Below are 22,612 nucleotides of genomic sequence, written 5' to 3' on the forward strand. Positions count from 1 at the left end.
TCATTTGACAGACAGAGATCTCAAGTAGGCAGAGAGGCAGGCAGAGAGGGGGGCGAAGCAGGCTCCCCACTGAGCAGAGAGCCCGATACAGGGCTCGATCCCAGGATCCTGGGATCATGACCGGAGCTGAAGGCAGAGGCTTTAAGCCACTGAGCCACCCAGGCGCCCCTATAATAAGGCTTCTGACTACTGAAGATTTGCTGACCTATATGATAATATTTTACATTCTTTTCTAAAACAGTTTCCGAAAACATTGAAAACTATGCTTGGGAATTTTTTTTAAACAGTTAATGGAGTGGTTTTTATTTGAATAAATTTCATTTATGTCTCATTTATTGAGCTATAGAAATTTTTTGTTTCCAAAGATGAGTAAGGTAACATTTGTTGAACAAAGAAAATTTTATAGTTTTGTTCTGTTGTTTTCTCTTTGTTAGTGTTTAGCTGCCAGTTTAGTTTTTTTCAAAAGTTGATTAGTCTTGTATATAAATTACTAATATAAAATTGATTTTGGGGGCACCTGGATGGTTCAGTCAGTTGTGTCCAACCCTTGATTTTAGCTCAGGTCGTGATCTCAGGACTGTGAGATCGAGCCCTGCATCAGGCTGGGCATGGAGCCTTCTTAAGATTCTCTCTCTCCTTCCTCTGCCCTTCCCTGCCCCATCCCCATCTCTCTCAAGAAAAAAAAAAAAAAAACTTTTAAATGATTAACTGGGTGGCTTAGTGGGTTAAGTGTCTGACTCTTGATTTGGCTTAGGTCATGATCTCAGGGTTGTGAGGTCGAGTGCCATGTCAGGCTCAGGCTCCATGCTGGGCGTGGAGCCTGCTTAGAATTCTCTCTCCTCTTTCCCTCTCCCTCTGCCACTCCCTGCCCACCCCCCACCCCCATTCTTGCTAACTCTCTCTCAAAAATATTAATTTAATGATTAACTCAGTTCAAGTCTTCATTTAAGTAAAGAACAAAAGCTAGGTAGAGCATTAGTTGGTGAGAAGGATCTCAGAAGTTGTTTTCTGAAGTACTCTTATGCCTTTAACAACATTATGGACCTTTATCATTCTTTACACTTGAAGTTTTCCTTAAATCTCTGGTAGTATGCAAATATCCTATGGTGCAGCAGTGGTAGATGATTCTTTGGGTGTTATGTGGTTGTAAAGATCAGACAAAAACATAAAGAACTGTCCCTGGGCTCATGAAGTTTGGGATTATTCTGCTAGAAAGAAGTTTTTCTTGCATTATTTAATGACCTGTTCACTAGCAGGCTTGTCTTTAGGTATTGTAGATACCTATTTTGTATTGCTATAAAATACAAAGCAAAATTTAGTTGTACCTTTTTAGAAAAATCTCGTTTTTGTACTCCATGAGGATTTATCGTTAACACATTGATATATTCAAATTTCCAATTATTGTCACAAATATAAAAATAATATGACTCTTACAGCTTTATCATTATATGACATCTTTTCTGAATTTTTCTCCATGGCACAGATCTAGTAGTGCAATTCAGGGAGCTCAATGGAGAGCTGTAGTAAATAGAGAAATTGGTATAAAACTGATTTTAGTATAATCTTACAATTTTAATGTGTTCTTTCTCCAAATGTCTTTAAAAATTATTCCCTCCTTTTATTTTGCAAAGTACTTCATTGTTTGTTAGTGTTACTTGGAACAAATATATAACTATAGTTATTTCTTTGGGATAAAACATTTTTATAGATGTAAATCTGCCCCCTGTCATTCTTCAGAGAAAGTCATGGTTTAGACTTATTCCTACATGTACAAACTCAATTTTATTTGAAACCAAACTTACAGGTTAAAATTTAGAGCTACGCTATTTTGTTCAATTCCAAATAATAGATTTCAGGAAGTACATTCAGTTAGATTGAACCTTGGGTGCTTTTGTTTATATTAAAAAGTTTCTGGCCAACACAGATATCAGGGGATAATGAAATAGCTTTAATTTTACTTAGGAAAGATTATATTAAAAGGTTTTATTTGCTAATTTAGAGAAAGAAAAGAAAATTCATATTTTTGTCTGGCCAAAGCAGCATTTTCTCTAGTGGTAGTCCATTTTAGTAACAATAAAATGTTTTATAACCTAACTAAAGCAAAACTCTTGTAAAATAGTAATGTTTTATCTACATTTATTTAAATAATCAGATTTAATGTTGCCTTTGTTGTAGGAAGTCTCTAAGATACAAAATATTCTTTATAAAACATCCTGCACAGTTTACAAAGAAAATAATCAGTTCAAAGTAGGCAGAATACCATCCCAGTAGGAATGCATTTTGAATAAGCCTAATAGTTAGTAAAGTTTCTGTACTTCATGTCTTATGTCCAAAATAAGGGCAAAAGTAGATTGAAATGTCGCAATACTGTTTCTTATCCCAAGGCATGTAAGCATGTCAAGAGGCAGTCTTCTGCCAACACCAGTGTTACACATTTCACGTTCAGAGTGGAATTTCTTTTGTAAGAAGACAGTGCAGTATGTCATTGGAAATTTGGAATTTATCCCAGGCAAAACAAAAATGGTCAATAAGATTTATGTATCCATTTCCCCATTTTTCAAACAGCACAAGTATCCTTTTGGCTCAGGAGAATATACATTAGAAATGAAAGACTCTTGAGGTTCTTTAATCTCATACATTTTCAAACTCTAAGTTACTCTGTTTCTAAAGAAACTCTTACTACCTGCACAAAGGAAATAGGGGAAAAAATGGGATTCTTATTTGATCAAAAGTTTGCAATTGGTCATATTAAAAAGCAAACATTCCAACAAAGTAAAAATCCCAAACATGTATTTGTATTAAAACCTGGTTACACTTTCACATCAAAAGGACCTTTTGATTTAGAATTACATTTTTTCTCTGGAAACTTGAGTAGTGCCGGGGGTATTTACATCTACATCACCATTCACAGAATACTTAATTTTAGAATGTGTTTAATGGAAAAGTAAGCATACTTAACTGGAATGATTCACCTGTTTTTTTAATAGAGAAAAACTTCCGTTTTTCTTCTGATATTTAACTAAATACTTATCTCTTCCACAGAATCTACCTGTTACTCGTATTTTAGACAATCTCATGGAGATGAAGTCAAATCCTGTGAGTAGCATCTAACAGTGTACTTATAAGTTCATGAACATATCAAACTCGGTACATGAAAAGCAGTAAAATCTGAGTTCATTGTGGGCTTAATCACAGCAGACTACATAAAGGAAAGAGTCCGTGTTCTCAAAGAGCCTTGTTAGCCATTATCAACAGATAATGAGAATTGGTTTTCTCAGGTGCTCTAACTGTTCTCGCCAGCTCTCATTGAAATTAATTGCAGATTGTATTCTCTATATAGTAAAACATATCCTAAAGAGCAAGCTTCTGTAAATGACAAAGAACTAGTGGGCATCAGCTGGTGTAGTATAAGGAATACCAGACCAATTTAACTTATGAAAATTAGGAGAGGAGTACACAGTGCATATGTTCAGATGGCACAGAAGTCTTGGGCTGAAAAGTAAATTGAGAGGGAGAAATTGTTGGGTGAATAAAGAAATGGGTAAATATTGTTAGCATTTACTGGCTTTCCAGGCTATCCATTCACAATTCAAGAAAGGAATGTGAAGGTCGTCACAGTCCGTTTCATACAACAGGTCATCCTGTTATTGTGGCGACTAGAAAGTGGTTATCATGAGTCTAGAATCAAGAAAGGCAGCATCAGTTTGGGTGGATCTGGGTCTCTGGAGATTTTGGCAGCAAGGCTTAAGATCCCATGCTAAGAGGGGCGCCTGTGTGGCTCAGTGGGTTAAAGCCTCTGCCTTCGGCGCAGGTCATGATCCCAGGGTCCTGGGATCGAGCCCCGCATTGGGTTCTCTGCTCGGCAGGGAGCCTGCTTCCTCCTCCTCTCTCTCTCTCTCTCTCTCTCTCTCTCTCTGTCTGCCTCTCTGCCTACTTGTGATCTCTGTCTGTCAAATAAATAAATAAATAAAATCTTTAAAAAAAAAAAAAAATCCCATGCTAAGAAAGATGGAACAGAATCTTGAGATAAATATGTCACTTTTTGTAATTGTTGAAACATAATAATAACATTAAATTAACAAATAAACATATTTAATAATCCGCCCATGTGAAAACAAAGAGTGTAGTAAAACATCCCCGAGGGGGACAATTACAATTATGAAAGGAACGAGAGGATGTTCTAGAATGATAAGCTAAAAAGGGTTGGATTCTTCAATCTAGGAATTTATACAGAGAAAATGGTATACAGTGTAGTGTAACAATAGATTTCCTTAAAACATCCTGGAATATACAAAGACGTAGTTCTTGAAAAGCCTGAAAGCTTGAGAGAAGTATACATTTATAACTAATTATCTTAGAGAACACTGCTTCATAATAAACTCTCAATTTATGGGAGATACTGTCCCAAACACTAATAAGATTAAAAATATAAATAAATGCAGAATTTTAGATGCCAAATACACACGGGGTTAAGGAAATTTAGGATATTTTGTTACTCTCCCTAATTTTGAAGTTGAGATAATGAATAATGACATTAATAAAGATGATAGCTCATTTTTATTACATACTTTTTATGTGTCAGGAACCATTCAAAACATTTTTCACCTTTAGTTTTTATTAGAACCTTCTACAAAAAATACTGGTTTTTTTTGTTATTTGGGGGGGGTTTTGTTGTTGTTGTTGTTTTAAATTTATTTATTTGACAGAGAGAGATCACAAGTAGGCAAAGAGGAAGGTAGAGAGAGAGGAGGAGGAAGGCTCCCTGCCAAGCAGAGAGCCTGATGTGGAACTCGATCCCAGGACCCTGAGATCATGACCTGAGCCGAAGGCCAAGGCTTAACCCACTGAGCCACCCAGGCGCCCCCCCAAAATACCGTTTTATTGTTATTTTCATTTTATGGGTGAGGAAACTTTGCGCAATAAAGTTAATTAACTTGCCCAAGGACACAAAGTTAATAAATGGCAGAGCTGGGCAGGCCACATTTTTCACCACTGTGCTATATTGCTGAGGGCAAGAAACATGCTTTTCATGGAATCACAGACCTTTAGAGTTTAAAGAACCGTTAGAAGTAATTTAAACAGTGGGGAAGAGGAAACCAAAAGATATTAAATGACTTCTCCCAAGCCACACTATTTTTAATAGCAGAATTGGAACCAAAAACCTACTATTCCTGTATTTCTGCTTACTGCTCATTCCAGCATACACATGTGTTCCACAATATTTGTCAGGCACATGGAGGGCTAAATTATGGTTCTTATTCTAATGTGTCTCCAGATTATGTAAGTTCCTTTATTAGTTAACTGGTAACTCTAACTGTATAACTGAAAACACATTACTACAGACAGATATTTTTTAACTAGAAAGTTAAATTTTTTCTGCTTTGAAAGCATTTCTTTATTCATCTGCTAGATGAGGCAGTTACCTGCACTTTCTCTTATCCTTTTCCTGTTCCCAGATAGACAACTTGATTTGGAGGCATTAAAGAGAGATTAGCAAAATACTTAAGAGCTTAGCAAAGTGGACTAAGTTAGATCTGGCTAGTAATCTTCAGTGCATCTTATATCAAAGGCCTGAAAATGCTATAACCTAATTCTAGATGCATTTTTACCAATTAGTAGGTGTTCCCCTTTGATTTGTCTTGACTGGATAAATTAAAAGGGAATTAAAGAAATATCAGATGGGTTTCGTCTTGTAACTCTGGTCGGTAATAGTTTCCTGGAGCAACGTGCTGAAGGGTTCTGATGCTACTCTTGAGTGCACTGAGAGTTTTGTGATTGGTTAGGCACTGTCCACCACTGAGCACAGTACTACGTGGTGGCAACCAATGCATGGTTTGTCATCAGTCGGGTTTGCATGGAGCCATCTGTGCTCCAGCAAGCCACAGACTACTTCGGCTGACTGTGTTGCAGAAGGAGAGGGAGGCAGAGATTAGGGAGTGGTTACACTGCCAGCAGTAAAACAGTACTTTGCAGATCCTTTACTATTTAGAAGCTGATCTCCAGGTGAGAGATTCCATAACTCCTTATCCACAACGTCAGAAATCTACAAAGTTCTGAAAAGTGAAGGATTTTGTATACCTGTACTCCCATAACTGGGAATGTCATACTGTATCGTTCATGCATGATACCATCTAAAAACTTTTTAAATTCAAAATGCCAGAATACATCTAACTCCGAATGTTTCAAATAATAAGAGATTATGAACCTGTATTAGGTTCTTCTGTATATTCAGTAAAATCATGGACATAAAATTCTAAAACAGAAACAAAATAAAAATAATTATATTGGTTTATAAAATGGGTATATTTTCAAGACAGTATAGCAATATTAGTGTAGTATAGTACAGTGGTTAAGAGCTTGGGCATTGAAACTAGGTTACTTGGGTTCAAAACCTGTACTTCCCATACTTACTAGTTATGTGACCTTAGGAAATTTAGATAACTTCTCTGTACTCCACTTTGCCCATCTGAAAAAAACAGAGGTAACAATAACTACCTCATAGATGTTATGAGGATTTAAGTGAGTAATTTCATCTAAAGGATTTAGAATAATGTTTAACATGTAGTAAGTGTTCTGTTAGTAGTAGTGGTGGTGACACAGATTTATTTAATTAATCTACCAGATTAATAGCTTAATTAAATAACATATTCAAAGCCAAACAGGAACTTTCTACAGAGAAATCAAGTTCTGTTTTGTTTTGTTTTGTTTTTTTAATAGGAAACTGATGACTATAGATATTTTGATCCCAAAATGCTGCGGGGCAATGACAGGTAAGCAGCTCTTGACTTGTGTAATTGGTTTGTAGGTCTTCCCGCCTGGCTAAGAATGGAAATAACTTAATTTTTGTTACAAATCAGTAATTGCTTATTAAAAAATTCAAACTATGTAGAAAACTGGTAAGTAAACAGAATATATAATCCTATTACCTAGAGATAATCACTGCTAATCTTACTTGACATTCGGTTCTTTTCAAGTATATATACTCACACACCAAAAAAATACATTGGGCTTGTTGTTTTGTTTTTGTTTTTTTATGACAAGATGGCAGTATTACAGACCGTTTGGGGCAGGGGAATTTGGATGTGTATTTAAATGAACATTCTTATAGAACCAAAGCAAAGACAGGAACTTTATGTTGGATACCAGTTGTTATTTTTATTTAACTGGCCCATAAAAGCTAAGCCCCCATAGATTATTGTAAATAGTTCTTTATGGCAGTGAAACATTCTACAGATGATTTCTCTATAACAAACATGGTATGGTAAGGTTCTTGTTTGCTTCACTATGGATATCATTTTTCAGGATTTACTTCATGGGAGTATGAAAAATAGCCTACAAGACATAGAGAAAGAATAGGCCTAAATAGGAGGGGGAAAAAACCTTCTTAGAATGATCTTCTTTCTCACCTAGACTTGAATGAAGCTGGTTTCTTGCCTACATTTTATGTTTGGGATCTTTAGGACTTTGTCTCTGCTTTATCCTAAGCTTTTATCTTTATCAATAGAACAGATAATCTAGTACTAGATAGTTGATTGTTAGATTATACTGTAACTTAAAAGGTTATTTTCTTAACAGAAATGTTGCTAAAGTTGCGAAAGAAGCTGCTAAGAGCAGCTGCAGCTGGCAAAGGAGAATTTGACAAAGAATAAATTCTAGAAGGGAGAGATGAGGAGTGACAGATAATGAGTATGGGGCTTCTTTTGAGAGTGGTAAAAAATGTTCTGAAGTTAGTGGTGACAGTTGTACAACTCTGTAAATATAGTAAAACCCACTGATTTGTATACTTTAAGACAGTGGATTTACAACTCTTTTCCTGTCTTGATTTTCTCCGGCTTACATTTTATCCTTATATTTGCATATGGCTAACAAGTAGGCATATTTTGCTGCTTAGAAACTTCTTCTTTGCCTTCTCCTGAGCTATTTCATCACAATTAACCTTGGTTATTAATAACTAGTAATACTGTGCTATTTATTTTTAAAATAATTTAAAATTATTTTAAATAATTTTATTAAATAAAATTATTTAATAATTTAAAATATTTTTAAAAGATTTTATTTTATTTATTTGACAGACAGAGATCACAAGTAGGCAGAGAGGCAGAAAGACAGAGAGGAGGAAGCAGGCACCCTGCGGAGCAGAGAGCCCGATGCGGGGCTCGATCCCAGGACCCTGGGATCATGACCTGAGCCGAAGGCAGAGCCACCCAGGCACCCCAATACTGTGCTATTTAAATCTCTCTTCATTCTATGTGTACTCTTAGAGGAACCTAAAGCACTCTGGAAGGAGGTTAATCGCTGATGAGGTGTTGAAGTCGAGTGGGCTTCTGGCCCTTTCTATGGAGAATTCATTCAGACAGGCCATAGAAATGATGAAAAGATGATAAAGCTGTGAAATTGGCCTTTCAGTAATTAAGGATGGTGTAATAGCACTTTTCTCTTCATTGAGATTTTTAAAAAATTGCTTGTGAGGAAAACCTAAGTTCTCTTTGTATAGCCTGTTTTAGCCCCAAAACAAATATATGTGATTCACAAAAGCTTTGAAAAATATCTTTATTAAAAGATCTCTTGGACACCAAATAAGTATTTTTAAAATACATTTTAAGTATATAAATATGAGGCTAATACATGTAATAATATATAATGGTATATAGAAATACAAAGAAATAAGCTGCAGTAGAATGCAAATTCTTCCTCTCATTCCCCCATCTCCTCCTGTTACTTCCCATACATGTGTTTATAATTTTTTCCACAGATGTAGATACTGACAAACTGTAAAATTATGTTGAATATAGTAAAATCTCATATAATTTACCACTAAAATATATTTTATCAACTTAGCTTATTCCTTCTGAGAGCTGCTGCTCAGTGTTTCCTTCTCCCTTTCAGTTTTCTCTTAGATTTTATTTTAAAGTTAACAGATTGCCCTACTCCCTTTTAGATACTGACACATGTACCTCATATTCCTCTGCATCCCAATTCACTATTTGGGTACACAGAACTAAAGGACCCTGTCTCAAAGAAAGCGAAGGGGGAAGAACTGTAATACGTATCTAATTGTGTGTGTACGTGTGTTTCCCCTACTTCTTTTATCCATAGTGAAAGTCTTCAGTGAAATTTTCACCAACATTTTTCTTTGTTGCAGCTCAGTTCCAAGGAACAAAAATCCATTCCAGGAGGTAAGTTCTGTATAAAAATTCTGTCTCTAAAACAGAAGGAAGATTACCAAGCAGTCTTGAAGAATTGTCTTCATCTTAAGTATGACTTTATTAAAATTACTGTATGATAATTTTCATAAATCCAATTCTGTGTAACCAAATTAGTAACCATCTTTTCCTGACTTATAAAACTACCTAGAATAGTTTAAGCTAAAAATAACTGATACAGTCAATGGGTACTTGGGCAGTTGCCGTAGTTCGGCAGTGGTAGACAGTGCTGCTATAAACATTGGTGTGCATGTATCCCTTTGAATTAGTATTTTGTCTTCTTTGGGTAAATACCAAGTAGTATGATTGCTGGATTGTAAGGTAGTTCTTTTAACTTTTTAAGGAAACACCATACCGTTTTACACAGTTGCTGCACCAGTTTGCATTCCCACCAACAGTGTAAGAGGGTTCCTCTTACTCCACATCCTCCCCAACACCTGTTGTTTTTTGTGTTGTTGATTTTAGCCATTCTAACAGGTGTGAGGTGGTATCTTATGGTGGTTTTGATTTTTATTTCTCTGATGATGAGTGATGCTGATTGAGCATCTTTTCATATAAGTGTCCATTGACTGATGAATGGGTACAGAAGATGTATTTTTACAGTGGACTATTAGCCATAAAAAGAACAAAATCTTGACATTTGCAACAGCATGGATAGAGCTAGAGTATATTATGCTAAGTGAAATAAGCCAGAGAAAGACCTACCTTATGATTTCACTCATATGTAGAATTAACAAACAAAACAAATGAGCATGGAGAAAAAAGAGACAAACCAAGAAACATACTCTTAACTATAGAGAACAGGCTAATGGTTACAAGAGGGGATGTGGGTGGGGGGACTGGGATTAAGAAGTACACGTGCTACAAAGAGCGCCTGATGTTTATGGAACTGTTGAATCCCTGTATTATACACTTGATCTAATATTATACACTTAATCTAATACTACACTGTATAGAACTAACTGGAATTTAAGTAAAAATCTTTTTAAAAAGGGACACAAAATTAGGTAATTCATGAAAAAGAAGTCTAAGACTATGGTAAAAGTTTTATATGTGTGGAACTTGTTTCTAAAATTGGCTTCCAAACTTTTGTGAAGATAATCATGACTCTTTTCATTTGAAATACAAGAAGCTTCTTAACAAAAATTAGTAAAGAACGTTTAGAAATTATATGCGAAGTTTCGTTTTTCCTACCTACAATAAATAACCTTAAATTTTTAAAAAGCCTTTTGGAGGAAGCCCTTTAGATTTACTTGCTATTACTTAACTGAAGAATGAGGTTTACTTTCCTCTTTACGCTTTTTAGAAACAAATTTTTTTTTAATTGAAGTAGCATTAGGTGCTTAGGATGTGACCTTTTGCTAGTTTGTATTTTTTTTATGTAAGTTGTAGAATAATGCTTTGAACTAAAAACCATGTTGCTTAAAAGGTAAAATACTGTTTCTTTCAACTTAACTTGTTTTTTTTTTTTTTTTTTTTTGTCTGCATTTTTAGGCAATTGTTTTTGTAGTGGGAGGAGGCAACTACATTGAATACCAAAATCTTGTTGACTATATAAAGGTACATGTTGGCCTTTTTATTCTTTAATCCTTTGATGTTTCACAGTTGTTCTGTGTCTTTAGCATACTAGCATTCTCTGATGGCTCTTCTGACTCTTACATACCTTCTTTCCTGGACGTAGGCTAAAAGTCCTCATAAAGGGGAAATGCCTGTAAGCTCATTGTTTTCCAGTTCCTGTCACATTTCTAGCCTAAAATTGTAGTTAATCTGGAAAATAATGTATCTTCTTGATGTAATGTACTTGGAAGCTATCTTAATTTGACTTTAAATATTCAGAGACCACTCAAAGCTCACAGCAGCAGGGAATGACAGACAACTGTTCAAAAAGTATATGAAGGAGAGGGTGTAACTTTAAGAGGAAAACACCATTTAAAATGTACGGGCAACAGAATTAACATTAAATAATGATCATTCCTTATGTCCTGTGTTATGTAAGGCTTTAAAAAGGTCGAGATTTTGCAGGCATAATTTTGAAGAAACATTGCAGTCTACCAAAATATTTTACTGCAGACTTGTTTTTAATCATGTATAAGCTTGACTGCTTATCTCTTTCTACTACAGAATTTTTAATTTTGTGAAATGTTTTAGTAAGTTGATTCTTTGTAACAAGTAATTGATAATTAACTAAATCTAGTTTTTTCTCTGATCAGTCACTTTGATCAGAAGAACATCAAACTATCAGCAGTAGGTATGTAAGCCCTTTATCTTTTACGTGATTACAGTTTACTAAGTATTTTTTTTCCCTGATTATTATCCTCCACCCACAAAAACATGGTATATAGGTAGTAGAGCACATGATACTATGACCGGTCAGGCATGTAGTAGATATTTTAAGTTCCCATATCCAAGCACCTTTAACAGATCATTACTTAGGTTAACAGCTACACTGTGGTCTTCAGCTCTGTTGTTGAACGAATTATTTTGTATACATTTTAGTGGCAGTAGTATCCTAATTTTGCCTCCCAGAGGGATCTTAGAAAATACGTCAAACCTATAAAATGAGAACCTGTAAAAGAAAAAGGATTAGAATTATTGCAAGTGTCTATCTCCTAGATGTTATTAGCATCATCAGGACCTACACTATGGGTAATTGCAAATTCAGTCTTTTGAACTGGAACCCATCTTGGACCTTCAGGCAGAAAGTAGAAACAGCCCTTTCCATCATGCCTCAGACAGATTTAGAGGTAGTATTTTGGTGTCATGTTTGCAATTAATCCATGTCCCTGTACTATAGGATCACAAAAAAAACATTTTTAGAAATGCAGAATAAATTTTTGTTAGTTCCTATGTTATTACCCTCTTCATCTCTCCCTTATTCTTCCAGCAGTGTCTTAAAAATCAATCCCCTGTTGATTCTCCCCTATAATTGTATGCCTGTTATATTTTACACACATTCCATCATACAAGCTACTCTGTCTCAGCAGGACAGGTGTCCAGTTTAGGAAATAAGTGTCTAAATGTCTGTTCCAGTTTTTAGTCAGTCTGCTACTTTGTGTCGGGTGAGGTATGTAAGTCAGTCTGTTATATATGAGGCTCCTTAGCACACTTAATGAACTGCACCTGTAGCAAAATGGGTTTGTCAAGTAAAATATAAAAAGAGCCCAAAATGAAATGGTTTCTGCTGAGGCTTCTAATAGAGTGTTAAAGGTGTTTGCTGCAATAACCAGGTGTACAAACCCAAATCCAAAATGATTGTCTATTCTGGATGAAACCTGTTGCTGTCCACCTGGAACCAAAGGTCATAGGCTGTCATTCTGTGTAAATATATGTTTTCATTTCTCTTAGGTGTATACCTAGGAGTGGAATTCCTGGATCACTGTAACTTCTATGATTAACTATTTCAGGAATTGCTAGACTGTTTTCCAAACAGACTGCACTATTCTGCATTTACAGAAGCAGTGTATGAAGATTTTGACTTCTCCACGTCATCACCAACACTTGTTATTGGACTTTTTGATTCTGACTATCCTAGTGGGAGTGAGGTGGTATCTCAGTGTGGTTTTGATTTTCATTTCCCTGATGACTTAGGATGTGAAGCATATCTTCATTACTTATTGGTCATTTCTCTTTCTTCTTCGGAGAAATGTCTATTCAGATTGTTGCCCATTTAAAAATTTAGGTATTCTGCCCTTTTTTTTTTTAAGATTTTATTTATTTATTCGACAGAGACAGAGATCACAAGTAGGCAGAGAGGCAGACAGAGAGAGGAGGAAGCAGGCTCCCTGCTGAGCAGAGAGCCCGATGCGGGGCTCGATCCCAGGACCCTGGGATCATGACCTGAGCCGAAAGCAGAGGCTTTAACCCACTGAGCCACCCAGGCACCCCTCTGCCCTTTTATTACTGAGTTTTAAGAGTACCTTATATAATCTAGAAACAAGTCCCTTATCAGATATGTGATTTACAAATATTTTCTCCCATTCTTTAGTTTACCTTTGTACTTTTAGATGGTGTTTTTTAAAGTACAAGAGTTTTTTTTTTTTTTTTGAAATCCAGTTTGTATTGTTGCTCATGCTTTTGGGGTCATATCTAGGAGTCCTTTGCCAAATCTAAGGTCTTGAAAAGACTTCTAAAAGAAAAGGCTTCTAAAAGAAAAGAAAAACCTTTTCGCTCTTAGATGTAGATCTTTGATCCATTTTGAGTTAATTTTGCATGTAGTATGAATTAGGCAAGAATAAGAAAGAAAAGGCATCCAAATGGGAAAGAAAGGTAAAACTCATGTCACTATTAGCAGATGACATATAGAGAAAATACCAAGGACTATCAAAAACTGTCAGAACTCAGTACAGTTGCAGGATACAAAAATAATACCCAGATAATCTGTTGCATTTCTATACACTAATAACAAACTATCAGATAAATCAAGAAAACAGTCCCATTTATAGTCACATTTTAAAAAATTAAGTACCTAGGAATAAATTTAATGAAAGCCGTGTTTATTATAAACTATAAGCCACTGAAGACACAGAGAGATATTCTGTGTTCATGATGGAAAGAATCAATATTGTTGAAATGTCCATACTCCTCAAACCAATCCACAGGTTCATCGTAATCCCTGACAAAATTCCAGTGGCACTTTTTCACAGAAATAGAATAAACAATCCTAAATGTCAGAAGCCACAGAAGACCATTAATAGCCAAAGCAATCTTGAGAAAGAAGAATAAAGCTGGAGGCATCACATGTTCTAATTTCAAACTGTATTACAAAGCTGTGGTAATAAAACAGTATGGTACTAGCATAAAAACAATCACATATATCAGTGGAATAGAACTGAAAGCCCAGAAATAAACCCATACAATATATGGTACATTAATTTACAACAAAGATGTAAGGAATATACAATGGGGCACAGGACAGTCTCTTCAATAAATGGTGCTAGGAAAACTAGACAGCCATATGTAAAAGAATAAAATGAAATCGATCTCTGTTTTATACTATACACACACATCAGCTCAAAATGGATTAAGGATTTGAACATAAGACCTGAAATCATAAAACTCATAGAAGAAAACAAGCAGTCAATTCCGTGACTGACATAGGTCTTGGCAGTGATCTTTTTAATCTGACACCAAAAGCCAAAGCAACAAAAGCAAAAGTAAATGAGACTACATCATAGTAAAAAGTTTCTCCACAGCAACAGAAACCATCAACAAAATGAAAAGGCAGCCTACTGAGTGGGAAAATATGTTTGCAAATGATGTATCTGACAAGGGATTAATATACAGAATATACAAAGAACTTACACAACTCAACACCAGAAAATAATAATCCAATTAAAAATGTGCAGAGGACCTGAACAGACATTCTTTTCCAAACAAGACATACATATGGCCAACAGACAGATGAAAAGATGGTCAACATCATTAATCATCAGGGAAATGTAAGTCAAAATCACAATGAAATACACCTCACACCTGTTAAAATGGCTAACCGCCCCCCCCCCGGCCCCTCAAAATAAATAAATAAATAACAAGTGTGTCAACCACACAGAGGAAGGGAAACCCTCATGCATTGTTGGTGCATAAATTGGTGCAGCCACTACAGAAAACGGTATGGAGTTTCCTCAAAAAAGTAAAAATAGAACTACCATCCAGCAATTCGACTTCTGAGTATTTATGTGAAGAAGACAAAAACACTAACTGGAGAAGATATATGTACCCTCATAGTCACTGCAGCATTGTTTACAGCGGCCAAGATATGGAAGCAACTTAAATATCCATTGATAGATGAATGGTAAAGAACTTGTGCATGCATATGTGCCATAAAAAAGAATGAAATCTTGCCATTTGTGACAACATGGATGGATGGAGGGGGCATTATCCTAAGTGAAATAAGAAAGACAAACCCCATATGGTTTCTCTTATATGTGGACTCATTTAAAAAAAAAAAAGAAAGAAAAACTCATGGGGCACCTGGGTGGCTGAGTCAGTTAAGCATTCGACTCTTCATTTCAGCTCAGGTCATGATCTCGGGGTCATGAGATTGAGCCCTGCTTCGGGCTCCACACTCAGCATACAGTGTGCTTGAGATTCTCTCTCCCCCTCTGTTCACGTGTTCTCTCTCTAAAAATTAATTAATTAATTAATTAATTGTAAAAGCTCTTAGATTTAGAGAACATATTTGTGGTTGCCAGAGGTAGATGGGAGAAATGGGTGAAAGGGGTCAAAAGGTTAAAAAAAAATTCAAATATACTGAGGCTAAGACTCAACTTTCCAAAAATATAAGAAAATTATTTGTGATTGTTACATAGAACATACTAGCTCTGCCACGACAGTGGTTAGATAAATGACACTCTAGTAGCCTCCAAATCAATATGTTTCACAAAGGCTTTTCACATCTCTGCAAAGATGTACCTGCCTTACACATGAAATGTACTACAAAAACTGCATGGACATTGACCTTCTGAACATACCAGTAGAACCAGCTGTGAAATGAAACTGGTAGTCAATCCTTCATCATACAAATAACCATCTTCCTTTTTTTTTTTTTTTGAAGTTATAAGGTAAATTTCCAAAAGGAATAATTCAGACTCTTGAGGGTATTTGGGGACTCAGTCATTTGCATAGGTGCTCTGAACAAATATATAAAGTATACAATAGGCTTTGAATAAGTGTAGCTGTAGCCTTTTGTTTCTTCTTATAGTTGCAGAAATAATATGCACTGATATCCAAAAGCAATTTGGAAGTAAAAGCGTGCTGATCCCAAAAGGAAAAAAAAAAGTTGGTAATAAGTAACCAGATGTATTGGTAATTGAACTTAAAGCCACCACAGATTGTGCTCTTGATGGAAGATGACTGGCTAGAGAATGAACTAGATGTAGTTAATAATTGCTACCTTAAATCCAGGTATTGGTATATTTCTTAAAGTTCAGTTTTTAATGGAAGAAGGAAGTATCAAGTTTGTGCATAATTGAGAAGTTTGCACAGGAATATTGGTAAACTGCAATGTTTAAACCTATAGTACAGGATTAATCTCAGCTAGTTCATTTCAACCCTGTGCTTACTTATCTCTGGGAACCTTGGGAGCCATGTGCTGACATCTGGCTAACTGTGAATGTAATGTACTAAACTAGTCATTAATACAGTCCTGGGCTAGGGCCCAAGATAGACTGGGGGCAACTTGCACTAGCTTGTCAGCACTGTTTAATAGAAATGTAAATATTGATGATTTGCACCCAATTTCTATCATGTTTTCTTCTACTGCTGAGCCTGGTTATGCACCCTGATTTTGGTTACATGATCAGAGAGGTATAAAAGACCCCTTAGACAAGACTGGGACTCCCCTGCAACCAGGGTGTGTCTATCTTCACTGTAACTTGGTGGTTCACGATTGAAAATTAAATGTGCCCTATTCTACTAAGATGGAATCCTGGAAGCTGTGCCTGGGATATTTGGACCCTTCTAATGTTTCCTATGCTTTTTTTTTATCCTCCTTTGCTGTGATCTCTACCTTTATTAATGTCTTGTGTAAGTATATCCTGTGGAACCTCAAGAATCCCTCTTATATGACTAACCCTATGGAGTTGTTGCACATAACATCTCATTTTGAAAAAATGAGAGTGATGTGTGACTGTTGATTTATTTGTTCTCAGAAATGGCCAGCCAGGACATTTATTGAGCCAACCATGTTTAATACAGCTGATACATCACAAAAAAAAGTTCTCTTATATTACAAAGCCATAATTCTGTTTCTTGACAAATTACCATAGTTGCTTTGTTGTAGAATAAACGTTTTACATTAAAGAAGAAATGAATTTTCCTTGAAGTACACAATACATAGAATAATTAAGGACTTACCAAAATTCTGCAGTAGACATTTTGACTGCTATAATTGGGTTACAGCATTCTGCCAAAATTAGGAATGAAATTCATAAGGAGTTACAAAATGAAGTGTGTTAATATATAAATACTGTATTGCACAAATGAAACTGCGGTGACAATTCATGCTATTTGTACCATATCCTACTGTCAGCATAACCAAACCATTGAATGTTTTCTTCAAGTACTACAGATCCTACATTGGAAGAATGTTGGCCTAGGATTTTGTAGACAGTTGTTGTTCCTGTGAAATACGGTGGTCATCAGATTCCTTCTGTTTTCAGTATAAATGGTACCAACAGGGTACCCTAATACATTTTTCAAAAAACATTCCCATTTCACCACTTTTTTCCCATTAGTTTTAGGATCAACATGTGTACACTAAAATTCAACAGCTGCCCCCACCCCCAAAGAAAACCTTAAAGAATAATAAAAAGTCTTATTAGCCTTGATCACTGTTCTTAGGAATATTGAAAATATTACTTGTTTCTTACTTATAGGAGTTTTCTCTTATTTTTACAGGGGAAACAAGGCAAACACATTTTATATGGCTGCAGTGAGCTTTTTAATGCTACACAGTTCATAAAACAGGTAAAGTGCACCTTGTTAGTTTCTCTTAACAAACCATAACTTGCTGTTGATGTTTTTCAATAGAAAGCAAGAGAATCATCATCTTCATTTAAACCAGCTGACGCCAAAACCCATAGAGCTATAAAAATATAAGATTTTGCTATGAACAACTATACAGAAAACTCTGATAAGTAACATTATTTCTAGTATCCCAAATCTATGAAAAGATAAATTCAGAGAATTTAAAAGTGGAGTAGTGTACTCAGGCAAAATTTGGTTCACCATTTCCTTTTATACTGTCCACATTTCTGACTTTGCCAACCATCTCACAAATTGGGCTAAGAAATTGACTTTCTTGAAGCTAACTACTGGGAATGCTCTGTAGTCTAACCAGTAATGTTCACTCATTTTTGTCTGGGCTGCCATAAAAACCCCAACAATGCCCTATCCCTGCCATCCTTTTCCGGCATAACTTTCTTATCCTCAGGATGTGTTTTTTTGTATTTTTAACCTTAACGTAGTTGCCCACTGATAGGGGAATACAGAAAAGTTCAAGAAGGTAGAGTGAACACAGGTACACTCCCCATTAACATTTTACTGTACTTGCTTTCTCAGATACCTACTCATTTATCCATTCTTTATTCAATTCATTGCTACAACTTCAGTAATTTCAAAGTAATGTGTAGATCCAGCATTTTACTGTTTGTGTTGGTTTTTTTTTAAGATTTTATTTATTTGACAGACAGAGATCACAAGTAGGCAGGGAGGTAGGCAGAGAGAGAGGAAGAAGCAGGCTCCCCACTGAGCAGAGATCCTGATGCGGGGCTCGATTCCAGGACCCTGGGATCATGACCTGAGCTGAAGGCAGATACTTTAATCCACTGAGCCATCTAGGCACCCCTACTGTTTGCTTTCTCTTAGTTTGAAATAGTTGGGCCATCCTCTGTTCCTCCTTTCCTGCCTTCCTTTGTATTATTTGAACACTTCTATATTTTAGCTGAGCTCTGCATTATTAACAGTTGCTCTAGAGATCACAATCTATACATCTTTAACTATTTAGAAACTAGAGTTAATATTCTGCCACTTGCATTAAATATAGAAACCTTGCAACCCTATAGACCCATTCCCTCAGCTCTTCTGTGATTGTGATATATTTTACGTCTACGTATCATTAACCTCACAAGACAGTGGACAGTGTTATCATTTCCATTTCAGTCATCTGTTGCATTTACACAGATTTGATTTCCAGCGTTCTTCATCCCTACCACCTCTAGTAGATTTTGATTTCCATCTGTTGATTGCAAAACTTCTTTTAGGATTTATTATAGCTCTGGTATACTAACAGTGAATTCTCTTAATTTTCTTTTATATGAGAAAGTATTTTACCTTTATTCTTAAATATTTTTGCTGGATATAGAAATCTGGATTGATAGTTTTTCAAAACTTTAAAGATGTTACTTCACAGTCTTATACTCTCCATTGTTTCTGATAGGAAGGCAGCAGTATTAAGATTCATACAATTTTACATGTGATGTGAAATTTTTCTCTGGCTTCTTTCATGATTTCCTCATTATGTTTGGTTTTTAGCAGTTAGGATGTGTATATATATATGATTTCTTGTGTATTTATGACTTCTTGTATATTTATCTTATTTGGGGATCACTGAGCTTCTTGACTCTGTCAGTTTGTACCTTCACCAAATTTAGGCCATCTACAGCTGTTCTTTCTTCAAATATTTTATGCCCAATTTTCTCCTCTCCTTTTCGGACTCCAGTCACCTATATGTTCAACCTTTTATATTACGCCAAACATCTCTGAACATTTCTGTTTGGGTTTTTTTGTTTAAGTTTTCTTATTTAAGTAATCTCTACACCCAATGTGGGACTTGAACTCAGGACCCCAAGATCAAGAGTAGCATTCCATTCCAACTCAGGCAACCAGGTACCCCTGATTCTGTTCTTTAGAGTATATACTTTAAGTTGTACTATCTTCAGATTCACTCTTTCTTTTGTTATCTTCTTTTTGCTATTTGAATAATTTTGTATTTACCAGTTCTTGAATATTCATTTGTGTTTTTTGTTTTTTAATAGAGTTTGTATTTCTCTGCTGGGATTTTCTGTCTTTTCATTGTGAACATACTCTCCATTATTTCACTGAGGATAGTTGTCATAGCTGGTTTTAAACCCTTGTCTTTTTTAATTACAGCACATGGATCATCTATCTCACTAGCTCCTGTCTTTACCCCTAGAGAATGGTTCCAATCTTCCTGTTCCTTCATATATTAATTTTAGATAGATTGTATCCTAAACATTGTGAATATATTTTTTGGAAACTAAATTCTGTTTCTCTGGAGTGTTGATTTGGGCTTTGAGCAGGCAATTAACTTGGTTAGACTCAACGTGTCAAACTGTCTCTTGGGTAGCAGCTCACATCTTGCTTCTTAGTCTCTCTCATTCATGCATGGTTCAGGGTTTCACTACAGGTTTAGGAAAAATTTATACACAAAATTTAGGGCTCCCTCACTCTTTCCCTCTCGTTTCCAGGATTTCCTCTAATATTCAGAGGCTTTAGTTGCTCCCTGTACTGTGGTTCTTTAGGCTAAGAGCCAAAGAACCAGGGAACTCAGCCAGTGCTAACTGGTCTCCCCTTCCAAGTATCTATTCTCTTCCCAAACCTACCAGCTTTCAGTTGCTCTCCATGGCCTTCCAGTAGTTGGTTTATTGTATTTTGTTTAAGGTTTATGATTGCTATCCCTGGGAGAATTAGGCCAGTAGTTTATCCAGCCTTCCAGAATTGAAAACCTTTTTTTAAAATTTTTAATGATGTGCTAGTGATATCAAACTAATTATGTGAAGAAGTAAACTCTCAGCAGTAAAGCTGCAACTGATATTTTCCTTTACATCTCATACTGAGTTAATATTGACTTTATTCTCAGAGTTTTTGTTTTCCATTTGTTGATTTCTACCTATATTGATTTTTTTTTTTACCATGACAGCCTTTATCATTATTCAGTTTTAAAAGATCAACTTAAACATTTGAATTGGTGGTAAACATTGAGTGAAAATTTATTATTCTATATACAAACACAGTGAACGAAATGAGAACCTAGGATTTTACCGTGATTTAAGCATACATTTTTAAGGTGTTTACAAATATGTTTGAATGCATAAATTTCTTTTTTGATTAAAGTTATTCTGTTTTGTTTTAGCTGTCACAACTCGGACAGAAATAACACGGAAGAACTTTAATATGAGAATCTACTTGGATAAATGTAGAAGAAAAGTCAAAAGAGCCAGATGATTTCTTCTTCATATCAGTGTCCTAACCGTGAAACTAAGAGTTAATTTTTAAGGAAATTCTATACTTAATATAATGTGTACTAACTAAAAGAATAAAGTATTTCAGAAATAAATTTTTAAAATTGTACATTCTCTCTCATGTTTGACAAATGAGAAACAAAGTGCTTAGGAAGGAAAGAAAACTCTGCCTGAATATAATGTTAAAATATCAGTATGGCAAAATTAAAAAAAAAAAAAAAAATATATATATATATATATATATCAGTATGGTAACTGATTTGTTATGATTGCAGCCAGTGAAAATTTAAGAAACAGCCAAATGTTGCTTGACTGGTTCATGAATCTCCTATTTGTATGCATTTTTTTTACTTGTATGCATTTTAATTGTAAAATTACTTTCCCATGTTTTTCTGGTCCCCCCATATTGCCTCTAGCCTTTAAGTGGATACTTTAATAATCTTCTTCCTCTGGCCCACCTATGTACATTTTATCACAGAATCCTTCTTTATCTAAAGGCAACAACAAATATCTGGATTGGACCAATACAAAACACTTATCCCATGAAGTTCTAAAAAATATGTAAAATTGGGACGCCTGGGTGGCTCAGTTGGTTAAGCAGCTGCCTTCAGCTCAGGTCATGATCCCAGCGTCCTGGGATCGAGTCCCACATCGGGCTCCTTGCTCCGCAGGGAGCCTGCTTCTACCTCTGCCTCTGCCTACCACTCTGTCTGCCTGTGCTCGCTCTCTCTCTCTCTCTCTAACAAATAAATAAATTTTTAAAAAAATTAAAAATATGTAAAATTAAGTGTTAAATTTGGTTCAGACCTTCCTGGTATGTAGCACCAACAAGGTATGTTGATCAGTCTTGAAACTCAAGGCAGCTGTAAGATAAAAGCAAGCCAGTCGCTAGAGAGAAAAAATTCTTACTGAAAAGCCAGGGACCTTTTCCTCCTAATGGGCCTCATTAAGAGGAATCTATAATGTTATAGATAACATCCTGATAATAGATAAAAAGGAAGAGTCCTAGGACTGTTTGTGTACTCCCAACCGTCATGAGTCAATGCCATCATTCTAAGCTCAGGTCAAGAAAAAGAGGTCTATTTGGTTAGAGGCCTACTAATCTGACTTGCTCTTGAGATAGAATTTAATGTTTTTACTGCTAAAACACATAACCATAGATGAATGGCTTATACGTATTTCACACAGCTTGGGAGGCTAAGAAACCAGCAGATCTGTGTTTGGTGAAGACCCTCTTTCTGGTACCGCTGGGAGCCATCTTCTGGTATCTTCACAGAGTGAGGAGTCCTAATACTGTGATCCCCTTATAAGAGTACTAATCCTATCATGGGGGTCCACCTCTGCGACCTCACCCAAACCCAATTACCTCTCAAAGGCCCCACCTTCAAATCCCATTATATTCGGAGTAAGGGCTTCAATGAAAGAATTTGTAAGGAACAGGAACATTTGGTACCTGATACCACATCATCTGCCAAAATGATCAAAGTGCTTTCTTGCTCAGGGCTTAAGGAGACAATGTTATAGAGACAGTAATGTTAATCAAGGTGATAAGCTATAGAGAAGATAAAGCAATGTCCCAGTTTCCTCAGTAACAAAGAAGTTTGACTTTATGTTCAGAAAGTATTTTTTAGGTTAAAACTACATGAA

General features: G+C 35.6%; 1 protein-coding gene across 3 annotated transcripts in view; it reads left to right on the forward strand.

Annotated features, from left to right (window-relative positions):
* Positions 1-21,074, forward strand: part of SCFD1 (sec1 family domain containing 1) — a 108,410-nt gene extending 87,336 nt beyond the window's left edge. For 2 of the 3 annotated variants that reach the window (XM_080809044.1, XM_080809046.1), the window contains 6 exons: positions 3,043-3,096; positions 6,718-6,770; positions 9,143-9,176; positions 10,698-10,763; positions 17,601-17,669; positions 20,857-21,074. In XM_080809044.1, coding sequence (XP_080665170.1) covers positions 3,043-3,096; positions 6,718-6,770; positions 9,143-9,176; positions 10,698-10,763; positions 17,601-17,669; positions 20,857-20,880 — 300 coding nt within the window. In that variant the 3' untranslated portion in view covers positions 20,881-21,074. The remainder of the gene's footprint in view (positions 1-3,042; positions 3,097-6,717; positions 6,771-9,142; positions 9,177-10,697; positions 10,764-17,600; positions 17,670-20,856) is intronic. The other variant, XM_080809045.1, reaches the window with a different exon arrangement.
* The last annotated feature ends 1,538 nt before the right edge of the window (positions 21,075-22,612 follow it).

Source organism: Martes martes (genome assembly GCF_963455335.1).
Source record: "Martes martes genome assembly, chromosome: 7".
NCBI lineage: Eukaryota > Metazoa > Chordata > Mammalia > Carnivora > Mustelidae > Martes > Martes martes.